Source organism: Martes martes, assembly GCF_963455335.1.
Source record: "Martes martes genome assembly, chromosome: 16".
Taxonomy (NCBI): domain Eukaryota; kingdom Metazoa; phylum Chordata; class Mammalia; order Carnivora; family Mustelidae; genus Martes; species Martes martes.
In genome coordinates, this window is record NC_137904.1 from 50,698,977 (window position 1) to 50,716,286 (window position 17,310).

The following is a 17,310-nucleotide window of genomic DNA, read 5'->3' on the forward strand; positions in this document are numbered from 1 at the left end:
CAAACAGAAGTCCCAAGGGACTCATGTACAGTGATAAAGGTAAGAGTGCAAGGAATTCAAGTTCATGGCCTCATATAGGCAAACCTGCCAGTGCAGCCAGCTAATACCAAGACAGGTTCCCGGTGAGCCTGGAGACTGAGCAAAAGGGGTTCGCAGGAGGATCTCCAAGGCCTGACTGCTCGGCCAGCATCCTTCAAGCCCACACCAGCCCTGCTCAGGGTGAGAACTGCAGGGTTTCCTCGGGGCAATGGAGACAGACACCAACTACAACCAAAGATTGTCCCACCCAACAGAAGATGAGGGGCTGAAAAGGCTCTCCTTCAGGGCTGTTTGTGTTAAGTGGGCGTGTCTGTCAAAAGCACCAAACCGTTCACTCAAAGGCCTACGGGGTGTTGTGACTTCAATGAAGTGAATATAAAGAAATAAAAGAAAAAGAAAGTACAATCCCTCGAGCCACCGCTGCCGGGAGGAGGGAGGCTGCAGGAGGGAGGCTGCAGTGGCCCCCGGCCTGGCTACCGCCCCGGGCCCCCACCTCCTGCAGGGTGGCTGCGCATAGCTCGATGGCAATGTACTGGAACTGCCGGTCCCTCTCCGTGCAGAAGTAGCGGATCACGTTGGGGTGCTCATCGGATTCTCGAAGCAGCTGGACCTCACGGTCCGCGAAACTGAAACACTCGGGGAGGATCCTCTTGACGGCCACGTCACGGTTGTCAAACATGCCCCTGAGGACAAGGATCAGGGGCTGGGTTGGGGGTGCAAAGCAGGCTGTGGAGACGAGAGACCCACAGACCCACGGTGCTCCGTGTCCCTTGAGGCAGCAGCCACCCCGTGAGCCTCCCAGTCCTAACCAAGCACCAGGCGGCCGTCCCTTCCTCCCCGGAGGTGAACTCCTCCATCTCGGCCCCCCCACCCCGCTATGACCCTGCAGCATCCCCGGGGGCCTGGTCTGCCACATGCAAGCTGACAGGTGCTCAGACAGGAGGTGACATCACAGAGCTCTCGGGAGCCACTCACCGGTACACAATCGTGCCCTCAGCTCCGTGACCCAGCACGTCCTTGGGACAGAATGAAATCTTCCCAACTATCACCATGTTGGTTTCCTCATCTGGGACAAAACAGGAAGACGAAGTGGTTTTAAACGAACATAATCTCAAACCCCTCGAGGCTAGAAGGCTGCGAGCTTCCTGAGCTCAGATACAGAAACCAGAAACGGATCTCGCAGGCTGTACGTTCCCAGCCCGTGGTGAGCAGAAGCCGGCGGGTTTCACTCTCCACTGACACCGGGGCCATGGGCTCCCCGCCTCCTGCCATCTGTCCCTGCCTTGGCGTTACTGTCGGGAGACAGTGGTCCACCACAGATGTACCTATAATTTGCACCCGAAGCCTTTGGGGAGCACAGCCAATGTGCAATGGAGGGGCCAGGAAAAGGCCCCAGTTTGAGACTGGGGCTCAGGTCTCTTGCACGAGCTCCGCCTCCAGCCCCTCAGACTATCACCCCGACGGCTGGTCTGAGCCAACCCCCCCCCCAGAGAAATGGGGGTCAACAGCGGCAGTGTTAACGGGGCTGCTGGCTGGCCTCAGCAACGCTCTCAAGCCAGACACCCGGGCACTTCAGGCTAGCAGCAACTGCCAGCCCCTCCAGGGCAAGACGGAGGGAGAGACAGGATGGTCTCCCAAAGGGGAAAGGCCCTGGGGTGGTGTGGAAGCTCGGCCGCCAGAATGACAGGGAATGAGGTGAGAACACAGTGAACCCTTAGAAACGGCACTCCGTGATCCCGCGGACACTCCCTGGGAGGAACTGGTACTAGATGGCTCTTAGACTGTGTTGAAGTGAAAGAGAAAACAACAACTCGTTTTACCCTCATCGTCCTGCTCCAGGAAGGGGCTGCTGGCAGCCTTGGAGGCAGAGCCACTGGAGTGCAGTGAGTGGTTGGAGGCTCTGGGGGACGTGCTGGGGCTGCTGGTGCCTGAGCTCTCGGAGTACAGGCCGGACGAGTCCAAGGGCTCAGCATCCTGAGCCACGTCTCCAGGTGGATGGAAGGGCAGCTGCTGCTGTTGCAGTAGCTGGATTTTCTCTAGTTCCTTCTGGAACTGCTGGTGCTGGAGCTGCTGCTGCTGATGCATGCTCTGGGAAGAGAAACCCGCATCCAGACAAGGGCAGTCTGCTCCCCCCAGGGACACATACGGAGAAGCTCCCTGTGGCAGAGGAAGCAGGGGTCCTTTATGAGATCCCACAGGGACCAGTGAGAAAGCATAGGAGGCAGGATGGGTTCAATGACTGGGGCTCTTCTTGCCAGCTAGGATTTCCCAGGAGAGCCCACTCCCCCTGCTGGAGGGGCCCGGCAGGGGCAAGAGGGAGGACTGACGTAGGTGGAGATTGGGCCAGATGAAGGGGCCCAATTCTAAAACTCTGGGACTTTTATGGAAGTCTGGAGTTGTTACAAACATGGAACCAAACAGAGCACAGGAAAACCCGGGCTTGCTGTCCACTATGGCTGTGCACTTGATAAAGGCTAACACACAGATGGTCACTGATCCAGATGGGCAGGGGAAGCGCTGGGGCTCACAACCTCACAGCCATCTTCCCACAGCCACACAACCAGGATGTGGCTGTAACATGTGGCCTGGCCAAGTCCCACTGCCGCCATTTCGTCACGCTGCCTTCCCCACCTCCCCTACTCCTCTCATCTATCCCGCAAAATTCGTTCTGTCATAACGTGAAGTAGCAGTGATCCGTGATTATTACTACCTGTGTGGGAAGAGCACTGAAGGGACGGCTGTGTAGCCAACCTCCCGTCCCCCGGGAGTTTTCTGGCTCTCACGTACACTCCCACACTCTCTCTCTGAACTCGGGCTCAAATTCAGGAAATGCCAAAGATCAGCTGAGTAACACTGGGAACGTTATTTAACTTCCCCAAAACTTAGCTTCTTTGGGAGTAAGGCATAGCAATGATGACCTCCCGGAACTGTGGGAGGTAAAATATAAAACATTGCAGGTGAACCGTCTGTACAAATGGAAGGGTTTGTCATTCCCATTCCTATATGGGACATGAGCTTCCCAGACACTAGTATTCTAAGATGATGACACTTCAGTGCTCTGAGCAACTTGATGAAGGAATATTCTAGAATGTCTTATCCAAAAGACAACCTATTCAACTATGTAATCTTAGCTCACTCACTTCCAACAGAAAGTGGAAGGAATGCCGCCTTTTCCACTCTAGCTGGTATCTCTCACGGGCAGTTTGTAAGGGAGGAAAGTTAACTGGATTTTCATCTATCATCCCTATTCTTAAAAAGGAAAATACAGTTAACTATTTGAAATGATCTGCAGAAGCAAGGTTTACAAATCAGTTTTTACAATCAGTTAACTCTATGACATAGGTGAAAAAGAAAACCCAAAACCTGTCCTTTCCTGAGAAGCTAGAGTCTTTTTAACGACAATGCTAAAGATAAGCAAATACTAACTCTGAAATGTGAAAGGAAATGTGCCTGCTTGTCTGATGCGTGTGCTGAGCTCACGGGCACCAGGTGACCAGCCTGGAAGTTCAGAAACACCTGGGAGAGCGAAGGGAAGGGGCAGAGCTTTACCAAGGGGTAGGTGATGATGAAGGCCACCCAGCCGATGAGCAGGAAGGTGCTCAGGATGATGGTGGCGATGTCCTTGAGCACAGAGTCCACGGGGGCCTCAGGCTTGGCCGGGGCACGCTCGTATTTCTCTTCCACATCCTGTGAGACGGTGGTTGGTGCGTTTTCTGAGGTCTGGTCAACCAGGTTGATAACCTTGTAAGGGACAGAGTGACTACGTCACTGCACAATTTCTGGCCAGATATAAATGAGCCAAACAGTCAAGAGTAGCCATGATCCCAGGCGGGATCATGCTGTAGAATGTGCTGGGCCGTTTTGGTTAGGCTCACCAAAGATCACACAGCCAAACAATGGCTCTGCCTTTGTCAAAGTGACTGTCCTGAGAGGCCAGGCTTTACTGCAATGCAATGAGGTTATTATCAGTACTCAAAAACAGCTCGAGAGCAGTACTTCTGAAAGGGTCTTCAGATCCTATATTCTTTTATTTATTTATTTATTTATTTGACACAGAGAGAGGGAGATCACAAGTATGCAGAGAGGCAGGCAGAGTGAGAGGGGGAAGCAGGCTCCCCGCAGAGCAGAGAGCCCGATGCGGGGCTCAATCCCAGGACCCTGAGATCATGACCTGAGCCGAAGGCAGAGGCTTTAACCCTCTGAGCCACCCAGGCGCCCCTCCTATATTCTTTAGAAAATCCTCACTGAAGACAAAGATGTCCTCCTTTGAGGGTTGATTCTGAGATATCTGAGAAAACTCTGACACCCTCGGTGACAAAGTCTAGTGAAAAGGTTGATAGTCACTTTAATAAAACCATTTCACATTAAAAAGGAAAACCCTGGAGTGCCTGGGTGGCTCAGTGGGTTAAAGCCTCTGCCTTCAGCTCAGGTCATGAACCCAGGACCCTGGGATCCAGCCCCGAGTCCGAGTCCGGCTCTCTGCTCAGCAGGGAGCCTGCTACCCCCACCCCTCTCTCTGCCTGCCTCTCTGCCTACTTGTGATCTCTGTCTGTCAAATAAATAAATAAAATCTTTAAAAAAAAAAAAAAAAAAAAAGGAAAACCCTGTGTGGGGGCACAGATGTGGCTGAAGAAAACTAAAGCAGACTGTTTCTGTGGCTTGTAAACTTTCAGGGCAACTCCAAAAACAAAATCATTTTTTTCAAGTATCCCACTATTTTTCATGGTTTCTGAAAAGCATCAGAACCTTCTGTTAGAGAAAATTTTACTTGGAAGCCCAAAATGAAACCAGATAAAGGTGGACCTCCCGTCTCAGCTTTTCAGTGTCTCTAGGACTCCAAGAAGAGTTTGGAAAAATGTATCGATGCGTTCTCAAACATCCCGTACCCCTGGAGCGCCATCCGTCGCTGTTTGCCCAGTGAAGCGAACACAGCCCCGGGGCAAGCGCAGAACTTGGCACCCGCACCAGGCACCCACCTTTCCCCCCAGCCCAGACTTCTGCCTGCACTTCTCCCCCGCCACTCCCCCCACCCACAGTGTATGGGGCGGGGGTGGGGGGGCTCGGCTGATGGGGAGCAGGCAGCTGAGGAATGTCTGCTGAGCACGGGACCAGGAACAACCCTTGGTTATATTTGGTCCGAGGTGTTTGTTACAAAGGTTGTCTTGTTGCTGTGTAAATGCACCTCAGAGGATTTGAGGGGAGTTTTAAAAAAATCTGTTCAAGTTTGGATGTTTATTAAAATCTTAACTGTGGCTATCTCTGGCCTTAGAGCAAGGGTTCTGTCTTATTTTCTTCTTTATACTTTTATTTTCTAAGTGTTCAGTGGTGGATATGAGTAAGTTTGATAAGATCAACATCAGACCAAGACCTTAAGGCACCAATGCTGTCCGAAGTTGCTGTCTTAGGACTCAACGTACTTCTCCAACTGGCTATCTCCAGAGACCATAGGCAACTCGAGATATCTCGCTCTAGAGTCTTAAACAGCTTCATGACTTTCCTTTGGATCAAATCTGAGCCCTATAGTGAACTTGCTGTGATTGCGGCCCCCACATCAGCCAGTCCCCCGTGTCTTCCTCGGACCTTGCCCACAGCCCAGGCCCCTCTCAGGCTTGCATCCCCCGTGGGAGGGCTGCAGAAGCTACCAAGTCCGAATGGCTTCTCTAGATCCCCTTCCCCCACCACTGGCCATGCTGGAACCCCTCCTACAAAGCCCCCTCCTATGGGCACAGCAGTGGTCTCCCTGCCCTCTGATTCCCAACTGAGACCCCAGCAGATGGGGCAGGGGGTGGGAAAGGAGGCCCAGGTCTGTGGGGTTGCTGATTATGCCAACTGAAGCTCCAGGCTTTCCACTCCTGTCCCCCAACTTCAGGCTAAAGGATGCTAAGAGAACGCCTAGGGCTGTCCACATCTGTGAGAATAATCCCTTTACTAACTCCCCTCCGATCGTCCTACTCTGGATGGCCACCTGTGTCCGGCAGAGATCCTGCCCGGCACTCTGTGTCCCCAGAGCTGCAGGGGGGCAGCCCAGGGTAGAGGCTCGAGGTAGCTACCACCTGGGGGGGCCTCCCTGCTGCCCAAATCTCTGTTCTGTGGGCACGCTGGGTCCCTGCCAGACCAAGCCTCTACCAGACCAAGCAGCCGAGCCCACCGTTTCCAAAGGGCCACTCCTGGTTTCACGAAGCTTCAGGTCTCCCACCTCCTCTCCTCATCAACCGTTGGCTCCATTGCCAGGTGCAAGCAAAGCTGGGTAAGGTGGTTCCTCTGTAGCACGTGGTCCCACTTCCCACTGCCCCCCACATGGTGGCCTCAGATCTGGTCTCAGGCCCAGAGCTGCACACACAGGGTTTGTCCCACCTCTGGGCCTTCGTCTCTGCTGCCCTCTGTCCTCTGGTGCCCTTTACCTCTGTCCCATCAGGCCAGCCCTCTCCCCCATCCCTCTGCCTTTCCCACCGCCCTCACTAAGTGCTCTGACAGCCTCCCCGCGAGGCCTTCACTGGGTGATGTTTGCTGTGGGTTCCCGAGCAGTCCTCTCCTCTCCCGAGTCCACTGTGAGCTCCAAAGGCAAGGGCAAATGCCTTCCCCCAACACCTGACCCGAGGAGGCAGGAACTAACTGTTCACGGCCCCACTCACTTCCTCAAAGCTCTTCTTCTCTGAGTCGGCAGGAATCACGTTTTCCCGATGTTTGGGCAGGTTGTTGGGGAATCTCTCCAGCATCTTGGTAGACGCGGACAGGGGGGTTTCATGGTGCCCTGGGAGAGGAAACACATTTCCATGAGACTGGCTCCCCACACGGTGGGGGCTCTCCATGTCAAGCTTAGGCAACTGTCACTCCCTACCGAGGGGCCCAGAGGGTGAGCACCCACATTTGTAAAGGGAGAGAAAATGAGGAGCAGTTACCAGAAAAATCTCATTAAAACAGAAATTTTATTACTCAGTGGTAGGTATACAGTGTTCTGGATCTCACAGTGAGGGGCAAAGAAGTGTCCTTGTCAGGAGAGGAATCAGGATCTTTGGGATATGTTCAGAGTAAGACTTGCGTGGGTAACTCCTAATTTACGTGTGGGCTGCTGAAGCTTCTTGAAGCTCCATTAAAAATTCAAGCAGTTTCTCCCTTCAAGCACTACCTCGTAACATCACCCTACTAAGGCTATCACGTTCCCACCTTGGTATTTAAATCACTCAGGTGGCGTTCTATTCCTATTATCTAAATGCGAGCTTCCATCCTGGGAAGTGGTGAATTATTCACAAGAGAGAAACAGGACGCATTTGCTAGGGGAGCCGGGGTCACAGTTCTCTGGGCGCCCACTCACTGATCTCTCTGCTATTTGAAGACTACCTACTGTATGTTACACATTTATTGAGCATCGTCTGTATGCATATTACTGTAAGAGAGACAAAGTTGAGTAAAACTGGGATTCAGTATGGCTCGAAAATCTGTTTAGCTCTAACATGAAATGACGCCTATACTACCCAGAAGAGCCAGTTAACTCTCTCACAGTGGGCTGTTGGCTCCAGGACACAGTTTCCTTTGTGTTCTCTCCCTGTGATGCGGATCTCACTCTGTGTTCTTTCCGCTGTTGTCCCAAACCTACCAGAGATTTTTATGGTCTGTATTTCCAAAACAAAAATAAACAAGAAAAATCTTTATCTTTAGGTCAGTTCTCTATAAGATTGTTCTTTCTTTCTTTTTTTAAGATTGTATTTATTTATTTGAGAGAGAGAGAGGGAGAACAGAGGGAGAAACCGACTCCTGCTGAGTGGGGAGTCAGACATGGGACTCTATCCAAGACCCTGGGATTATGACCTGAGCAGAGGCTTAACCGACTGAGCCACCCAGGCGTCCCTAAACAAGATCACTTTGTTCTGAACCACCACGTTTCCCCTTGTTTGCGAGAACTTTGAAACATGCTTTACTGGGAAACAGGACGTCCTCATGTGGGGTCTTCCTGTTTCAGACCCTGGAATCAGACCCGCTGATGGGGTCCGGGGATCTGAATGTGAGTGTCTCCGGGCACCTCTGAGGTTCACTAACAAGAAACCTTTGCTCTAGGAGAAAACAGGTTGCCCTCCCACGTGCTGCCCTGTGCTGCAGGGCCCTGCCTGCCCCCACCCCTGCCCCCAGGGCCTGCTCCCTGTGTTTCAAGTTCTGCATCCCCTGTAGGAACTTAGCAACAGACAACTACAGACAGGATTAGCCCAGATCCTCGATTCCTGATTCCTGCCGTACTTCTGCTCACAGACAGGCGTCTCCCGTAGCTGGGCCCTGGCGCCATCAGGCTGCACGCTCTGAACCAACTTTTCCACGAGCATCAACAGGAGATCCCAACACATTTTTGTACAAACAGTACCTGGTCTTTGGGATTTATCTATCATCATCATCACGTCCGGGCTCTAGAGCAAAAAGCACAGGCCCTGGCCCGGACCCATGGACTCAGGATCTCCAGGGGTCACACATGCTTGTCTGACAAAGCTCCCACAGGAAGCCAACAGCACCCCAGGTTAAGGCCACCAGACCACATCGCTCAAGCTAAGAGGACTCATTTTATTTTCAAGACCAATGTGGAAGTGGGGATATCCTTAATGTCTTCCTCCAAAACCAGATCAAAGGACACAGTTGGACATAAAAGGGGATGTCATTTTACCTGTGGCCCCGAGTCTATGCAAAGATTGCCAAGTAGTTCCTTATTTAAAAATGACTAGCTCCGGAGTTCCTCCAGGGGACTTCAGAAGTGTGGGGTGATTCTCTAATGACTTCTTCACACTTTGTTGAGTTTCTCAGTTTTCGTACTAGGACAAACTTTCCACTTTAAAAGGATATCATTTTGCGACCTAGTCATGAAGACTTTCCCCCGTATTTTTTATAGTCTTAGGGACATATTTCCTTAGTTTTCTCAAAATTTTTTCTCTTCTTAGCCACTGGTGGGCTGGTTATGTATCCCTTAACTCATACAGAAAACTACATGACCTTGTAATTTTAATGGCCTCCGCTCATCTGTTATTTTTCCCCTCACATCGGCCATTCACACATACTCTTGAAACTACTTCTGTTCAAAAGAAAGGTAGAAGTGGGGCACCTGGGTGGCTCAGTGGGTTAAGCCTCTGCCTTCGGCTCGGGTTGTGGACTCAGGGTACTGGGATCGAGCCCCATATTGGGCTCTCTGCTCAACAGGGAGCCTGCTTTCCCTTCCCCCTCTACCTGCCTCGCTGCCTACTTGGGATCTGCTAAATAAGTAAATAAAATCTTAAAAAAAAAAAAAAGGTAGAATTACTCTGTTACCTCTTTTGCCCATTACTTGGCAGAAAAAATAAGCAGAGGAAAAATGACTACAGAGAGTCAGGAAGAACAAGACCCGGACAACCGTACAGGGACGGAACAGGACTCCGGGACGCTCAGGCTCCTATCTGCAACTCCCAGTTACACCCCCACCCCCAGCCCCCAGACCAGCCCAGGTGCCACCACGGGGGCTCCTGGGCCCGCACGCTTCCCAGCCACCCCACATCCCTTCCTGGTGCCTCCAGCGTTGCCCTCTCTCTGCCCCTTCCACTCAGCAGCTAGCATCCACTTGCCTCCCGTGCCCCCTCACAAAGCCGCATCCCTGCCTCTCACCATCTCTGGGGCCGGGAGGCAGCCGAAGTGGGGGAGATGGGATGCACGGAGACAAATCAAATTCAAGAAAACTCTGTCCTCCTCTAATCACTAGGGACACTTACCAGAGACACAGCTCCTCTCACGTGACTCTGCCTTCATTTATCACACTCACTGCCTTCAAGTCTCATCTCCACTTACCTCTGTGGCTGACAGGACCCCCAAGTCCCCCTGAGGGCCATTAGCAAGGACAGCAACAATGGAAGCGAAAGGGAAAGGGGACCCCACACATACACACACACTGGGGACTTCTGCTGTGGCTCCTTGACCCAAGCCCAGCCTCAATCTCTTTGCCACCTTCCATTCCTCCTGGGTCTCCAACAACCCACCCCCACACCCCGTCTCCAACTCTCCCCCCCAGCTCCTGCCCCACCCCCAGGGAACTCTTCCATAGGAATCGCCCTGGTTTCCCATATGTGGAGCAACACGGCTGTCTCCCCCACAAGGGGCCGCTGGCAGAAATGAAGAGATGGGTTTGAAAGTGCTTAGTGCCAGTGCCTGGCATATAACGGACGGTCCGCGTGCCGGATAACTGCACAAAGGTTATGTTAAGTCCATACTTGGGTTTTGGAACATGAAACGAATTTTGAGAACTGACTTGGTAACACAACTACCCTGTTTCTTTTCCTTGCAGATAAAAACAGTCCCAGGTCTGAAAGACCATCCTAGCACAATGCAGAGTTGACCACGGTAACGAGCAAGGCCGGTCTTTGCCCACCAGGGGGCAGCACGCGGCGGCCAGAAGGGATGAGAAACCAGCACTCACCTATCAGAAGCCAGTAGTTCCTCAGGTAGTTGAGCTTGTTCTTGCCTTTCAGCCCAGGGTCAAACTTGACGTCTGTGCTGGGCGTGATCACACACTCCCCTTTGTCCCCGATGGTGACCCCATCAGTCTGGGGGCCTTCCAGCAAAGGAAGAGTGCTGCCTCGGGGCTGTGAATAAAGAACGGGAGTGAGGTCTGGGGCAGCCCTTGTAGACGAGCACCCAAGGGAAGTGATTTCTAGTGTGGGGCTGGTCCAGGACAGCCAGAGCAAGACACAAAGCCCTCACATGGCAGAGCCTCCTCCCTCAACACCTTCATCAGGGACAGCTTTTTAAGTTCTTTTGTCTGGGGACTGGGAAGAACGTGTGTGGAATTTCCAGAGGCTACTATGAGAAGCAGAGATAAGTGAAGGAGCCCACAGCCTCTGCCCGGACCAGGGTAGAAGTTGTTCTGGCCAGGAGCCCGGTGCTGGCTCTGCACCTGGAAGAGGCTGGTGAGGTCTGAGGAGGCCTTGAGAGGTCACCAAAGAATGGGAAGGATTTGAGCAGGAAAAAGGAAGGGAGGGCATTTGATGCGTGAGGCACAGCCTGAACAAAGGTGGAGAAAGCCAAACAGGAACCTTCTGGAATGAGGGAGAAATGGCCTGTACAACTCCCACAGAGACCCGAGCAGTGTGGAAGAAGGGTCCCGAGGGCCCGGACAGAGACAGAGGAGGGTGTGAACACCAGCCTGGACAGTTTAGACTTGAACATGAAAGCAAAGCAGAATGACTAGGGCTTCCGGGGCTTGGGAAGCTGCTCTTGTCATCCATCTTCCCTCAGGAAGTAGAACGTGGTACATGGGCAGCAACTGTTTCTCGGGATCTAAGAGCTGCGTCTTGCATTCTTTCCCCACAGGATGTTCAAATATAATTCAGAGTCATTCTTTGCCAAAATGGAAGAGGAGTGCTTGGGAGGAGGCTGCCCCTGAGAGCCCCTGAGAGGAGACTTACCACAACGGCGACTCCCTCGTGAACCATGGAGGGGGAGGCATACAGGCTGGTAGAGTACTTCCCGACATACAGGGTGGGCCTAGGAGACAAGCAGAAACATGCATTCCACAGTCACTTAATTTCTATGTCCCACAAAGGGGCCTTTCTGGAGAGAAGTGTGCCAGGCCCAAATGGCCACGCTAAGGATACCCAGGTTAACCCCTGGCACTCTGGCAGCGGGGACGTGAAGGCAGGGCTACCGTCCTGGGAACCTGGACTGCAGGCCCTGGCTGTCACTGCCTCCAGGGGCGTGCACGAGTCAGCTAACTGTCAGCCTGGCTTCCCTCACCCGCCAAGGGCAGGCTGTGCTGGACCGTCCCCACGCCGCCTGCAGAAAGAACCACGGACAGTGCTCACCTGGGAAGGACCAAATGCTCACAACCACCGCCAAGCCACTAAGGTGGCCCAGGCCACAGCCCGCTCTGACAACCGAGCTGCCATTCTGTCTCGTGACTCGTCAGGAGTCTAGAGGTTCTACAGAAACCCTGAGACACACTTGGCTGCTCTCAGCTGGATGACTGCAGCAAAGGGATACACAAGAATTTCCAAACCGGGTGAGGGTGCTGCTCCCCCCGCTGGTGGGCAGCGAGGGGCGGCGGGGGGAGGGTCCGGCTTTGTCTGTGGGGTCGGCGTCAAGAGGCAGAGGCTGCACCTCCAGACCCTTGCAGTCACCAGCAATAGCCAGTGTGGGGTTGGTCATCACTAAACTCTTGAGACCTCCCTCGACAGACACCTGCCATGCGAAAGGTGCTGTGCAACTCGGAGAGCGCTCTCATCCCACCTGCTCTCCCTGCAGCCCTGCAGAGCAGGAAACGGGGATTCGGCAAGGCCCAGGGACCATGGTGCCAGCTGCTAACAGGTGGGGATGGCGAACACAAGCCTGCTGAGGCTCAGGCTTACACGCGGTAACACTCTTTCCCTCATTTTGGAAACGAATATGACTTAGAGTAAGAATTTAGAAAATCCAGAAAAGGTAAAGATATCTCTTGTCCTCCCGCCAGCTGAGACAGATGCAAACTGTGCTGGGGTTCTGTATCAGCAGTCTCTTATCCCCGTCCAGAATTTTGATTTATGTAATATTCGAGAACTCTGAAGCGTCAAGGCATGCCCCAGTGCATAGACGCATCTCGAACTTCCCGACGGAGCCAGTCCTGGCTCTTTATCCACCCTGTGCCATGGCATCCTGCGGACAGTCTGGGTCATGGCTTCCCTCTTCTGCCCTGGGTCCCCTGACTCACGTCAGCTTGCTCTTGGCCTCCGTCTCCTTGGGGAATGGGTACTTCCACTTGGTGATGCGGCCCACCTCCCCGGACATGAAGGTCAAGTAGCGCAGGGTCTCCACGGCGACGTTGATGTGCAGCACCTTCTTCAGACCCTCCCGCTGCCAGACGTAAAAGGCCACCACGGGGGAAGCGTAGTTTTGGATCCATAGGACGTCGCCGGATTCACTGTCCACGGTCACCACCAGCCCGTCGCCATTAGACACGAAGTGGGACATCTCTGCACAGATCAAATAAACAAAGCATGTGGTCTCACCCCATCTCGCAACCGACCACATCCTCTCTCTCCTGGCAAGAGGCAGTCACTCAGCTACAGGAAACAAGATTTCTGGAGCATTCTCAGATAGCTTCCCAACGATGTCACTTGTTTCCAGTGAACCCGGCGCAGGCTCTACAACATCAGGACAGCGAGAGCTGCCTGCTTCATAAACGTAAGCTAGGACCACTCTGTGGACGGCGGTTTACCTGGTGAGACTCTCCCGCACTCTACACAATTAGCTGGAGTCGACAGTGAGGAGGAAAGAGCCAGGGGAGAGGCCCAGGATTCGGATATTTTAGAGCAATCATTTCAAACCAACTGATGGAGTGGAAGGTTAAAGCTGACCACTGACACTGCCCCCATCTGCCCACAGAGGAGATGTCTGTCAGACGTTTGGGTATCAGCGTTCAGATGGCAAAACTGGCTTTCGGTTTTCGTTTGAGTTGGGGGAACGTTTACGAGAGAAATAAACTAGGGGGATGAGTCACACTTAGGGGGTGGACTGTTCACGTCACAGCATACTTAGTTCCACTTCCCAGGGGCTTGCGGTGCGTTCCTTCTGGGACACAGACTCAACATGGCGCTTCCTCCCTCCTCTCAGGATAACTCCCCACCTGCTCTGCTCAGGTTCCTCTCCACGCTTCTCACCCAGGCCCCTGCCTTCAATACCAACTGTCGAAGTGGCAACTCCAGAAGCTGGTGGCCAAGAGTGCCTTAAAAGAACACCCGGCACTTGGGAGTGACAGCGTCCTCCGTGGTCACACGTACCCCGCCAGCCTTGTGGAGCCTCCCGGGAGCACTTACTGTAGTCCCCGTCGTCCTCAGGCAGCGAGGCTGCGTAGTCGAAGTAGGTGGCGTTCCACCGGAGCTCGCGGGTTTTGGTGTCGTACATGGTGATGGTGTATTCTGGAGAACACACACCGGCCTGTTACCTGCAGGGGCCCCAGCGCCTGCTGAGGGGCCGACCTGACCTACATGACAACGGACAAATCCCCTCTACATGTCTGTAGAGTGTCCAGGCCATCCGTGGGGAAAGAGAAAGGCCACGTGAGCGGGAACTGAAGTCCCAGACACACGGGTGAACCTGGCTGACAGCGTGTGGAGCAGGGACGAGCCACTCATGCTGTGCCCTTGAACTCATGACTCACAGAATCAATATCACTGTGTTTATTTACCTTTTTTTTTTTTTTTTGCTATTGTGCATCACTTTATTTTTTTTTTTAATCACAGTATCATTTAAAACCACCTAAGTGATAGGGTGGTTTAGTATATAGCAATAGATAGCTGATGTTAGAAACTGGTACCCAGACATGGGATAGGGCTATGACAACATAGGGAAACGTGTGGCATTGGCTGGGACAAGGTGGCAGGGGGAGGCTGGCAGGCTGACGTGAAGACCGAAGGAGCAGGAAGGAAACTGCTCCTGGAAGCTGCCAAGGGGTGGCCCAGGCTATCGCGCGGTGACACGAGCACGGACCACTGTTTGCAGTAACTTGGAAAAGCGCAAGAAAGCACCTGGCGATCTTGCGGGTTTGGCTGCAGGGATCTCCAGGCAGAACGCAAAAAGTGTCAAGCAGGCTCTCCTAACTGCATGTGATGTATTGTGAGACAGAGGGGCTGAGAAGAAACCATTCAGTTTTTAAGCTGAATACAAAGAAAATACAGAGGGGCCAGGACTGATGCTCTAGCTGGAAGAGCCTCACTGTAAAAAACAGCCTCAGGGTCAAGATCAAATCAAGGCAAACAGGTGCATAGCTGGTGGAGAGGGACCCACTGCCGAATGTCTTTAAAAACAGCAATGCTTATTCTGGGAACTGACTGGAAAACGTTTAAGTCTGGATACAGTCGGGGAGAGGCAATAGAGGCCTTGGTCCCATCGCAAAGGTTCTGCAGGCCGTGGTGCTTTGGGCTAATCCCTCCGGCCATGGGGAGCCCTGGTGGGGGGATGGGGAAGGCTTTTAAAGGGGAACCAAGGTAGTAAAGTCTGTGTTTGGAGAAGACAGCTCTGGCCACCTTCTAGAAAATGAAGTCCGGAGCAGCAGAGACCCAGGGGGAGGTTACCTCACATCCTTTTTTTTCTTTTTTTTTTTGGAAACAGACAGGTTGTACACAAGAGAAGGTCCCTTCTTACCCGTTCGCCCAAGATACAGCAAAGAGGTTGATGGGCAGAGACTGTCTGCAAAGGCCGACGACAGAGTCTGCTGCTTCTCCCCGGTCAGAAGGTCGATGACATACCAAATGTCCTGCTTTTTACCTGAAAAGTCACAAGGACACACTGTGGTTTATACTCACCCCATATGGGAAAAAAACATATCCCTGCCAAACTAGCAGGCCAAGATGTTTCCTGTGCTGAGAGGCCGGGTGTTCTCCTGATGATGTTGAAGACATTTCTCGAATGCTCCGAGGGTGACAAGGTGAATGTTACAGCGGAGAGAATAAAACTTCTTGGCCCACTGGGTCTTCTAATAACTTAATAACCTAATGATGGTTTGAAAATGCCTTCAAACCTAACAACCTAATAAAACTCATAGACATCATTGCTTTGATGAGTGGCCTTAAATATGAAGAGCCTGGCCTCCGAAGGACAATCCTCTTCCCACAGACCAAGGTCTATATAAATAGAGAAATTCACCCAGGGTTGACTTCTCTGGTAACCGTCATTCACAGACCTCCACACCCCTCCCTAAGGAGGCCACATTTAAGAGGATCCACAGTTACTGTTTATAACTCTAATTAGCTGATACCTGGGACTGGGTAGTAGAGTTGGTAGCAACTTGGTGTTAATGAGGTCAAGCTTATCTCAGCCTTGGACCCCAGCACACACACTACACCCCCACACCCTGGTCAGCTGATTAAAAGGTATGAACAGGTGGACAGCACAGCCAGACAACACCACTGGGAAAACTCAAAGCATATGCCTCTGCGGTACATACTCCAGAGCACCCCACTAATGGTGGGTCGGTAGCACAGGCCTACCATCTGAAAGTCAACACAGTCACCATAAGGTACACATTTCTGTTCTGTAAGGCATGGCCTCTGGTTACTGGGATCTTTCTAACTTATTGGACAAGGGTCCTATTTCAAGGGCCTCTTGGAAGCAGAGTACAGAGATGTGGAGAAGATCACATGTCTGTGACCAAAGATCACAGAACAGGGCATCAGAACTTGCTGGAGCTACACTTAGTTCTAACAGATGGAACATACATGCCTAGTCTACATATGTGAGACTTGTCCACGGATGATAACATTCTGTTCTCAACGGCAAAATCTTAGTATGAAAAAGGTCTGCAGATGGAGTGAAAACATCGCCAAACAGCCGTGCCCATGATCCCTTTCCATCTGGCATGACGCCCTTCTGGTTACTTCGAGGACCATTACCATCTGGGTAACTCAGCTACCTCTTAAAGGATGGACTGGGCAATTGCCACAGTTTTAAATATGCTTAATGAACTCACTTACGAGGACACCATACATGGATGATAGAAACACACTAGCCTAAATGCATCTTAAGTGATGAACCGCTGCCAAAACCTAGAAACCCAGACAGACAACAGTTACACAGATGGTCAGAAGATGGTCAGGATGGGGCGCCTGGGTGGCTCAATCACTTAAGCATCTGCCTTCGGCTCGGGTCATGATCCTAGGGTCCTGGGATTGAGTCCTGCATCTGGCTCCCTGTTCAACAGGGAGCCTGCTTCTCCCTCTGTTCTTCCCCTGGTTGTGCTCACACTCTCTCTCAAATAAATAAATAAAATCTTAAAAAAGAAGATGGTCAGGAGGGCCTGGGGCATGGCCCAGGAGAGAGAAGAGAAAGCTTGTGTTGATCACTTCCTCTGAATCTCGAGGCTTGGGGCTGCCTCATCCTGAAGGTGTGGAAGAAAGCAAGAGCTCCCGAGTCCCAAGCAAAAACTTAAAATCCAGCCTGTACGTGAGGCCCAGAAATGCACTTAAAGCTCCCCGAGGCACGAATAGGCAATAAGTGCTTTCAGTTCCTCAGAAGGAAAGCTGCTATGTAAATATAGGATATTATTACTACTATGATTTCAAGATAAACACAGCTCTCCTTTGTATTACAAATGCATTTTTATTGACATTTTGGCAGCAACACGGTAAAAGAAAAGCAGGTGATCTGATGCTTTCAAAGAGGTGACCCCATAGGTATGAAGGTGGCTTATCTGGCCAAGCTGTTAAGTGCTGTTTTATCCAATATTCTGATAGCAGGAAATACTAAGAAAGTCCTATAATTAATAGGCAGAATCTGGCTTCCCTTTCTTGGCTCAGACTATTGTGT

The 17,310-nt window shown here is 52.1% G+C and overlaps 1 protein-coding gene across 1 annotated transcript in view; it reads right to left on the minus strand.

Annotated features, from left to right (window-relative positions):
* The window catches only part of ERN1 (endoplasmic reticulum to nucleus signaling 1), a 78,786-nt gene that overhangs the window by 11,626 nt on the left and 49,850 nt on the right, over positions 1 to 17,310 (minus strand). The window contains exons 6-15 of the mRNA XM_080825464.1: positions 15,151 to 15,273; positions 13,824 to 13,925; positions 12,719 to 12,980; positions 11,442 to 11,520; positions 10,454 to 10,619; positions 6,672 to 6,790; positions 3,589 to 3,780; positions 1,860 to 2,127; positions 1,015 to 1,105; positions 533 to 722 (exon numbers count right to left, since the gene is read on the minus strand). Coding sequence (XP_080681590.1) covers positions 533 to 722; positions 1,015 to 1,105; positions 1,860 to 2,127; positions 3,589 to 3,780; positions 6,672 to 6,790; positions 10,454 to 10,619; positions 11,442 to 11,520; positions 12,719 to 12,980; positions 13,824 to 13,925; positions 15,151 to 15,273 — 1,592 coding nt within the window. The remainder of the gene's footprint in view (positions 1 to 532; positions 723 to 1,014; positions 1,106 to 1,859; positions 2,128 to 3,588; positions 3,781 to 6,671; positions 6,791 to 10,453; positions 10,620 to 11,441; positions 11,521 to 12,718; positions 12,981 to 13,823; positions 13,926 to 15,150; positions 15,274 to 17,310) is intronic.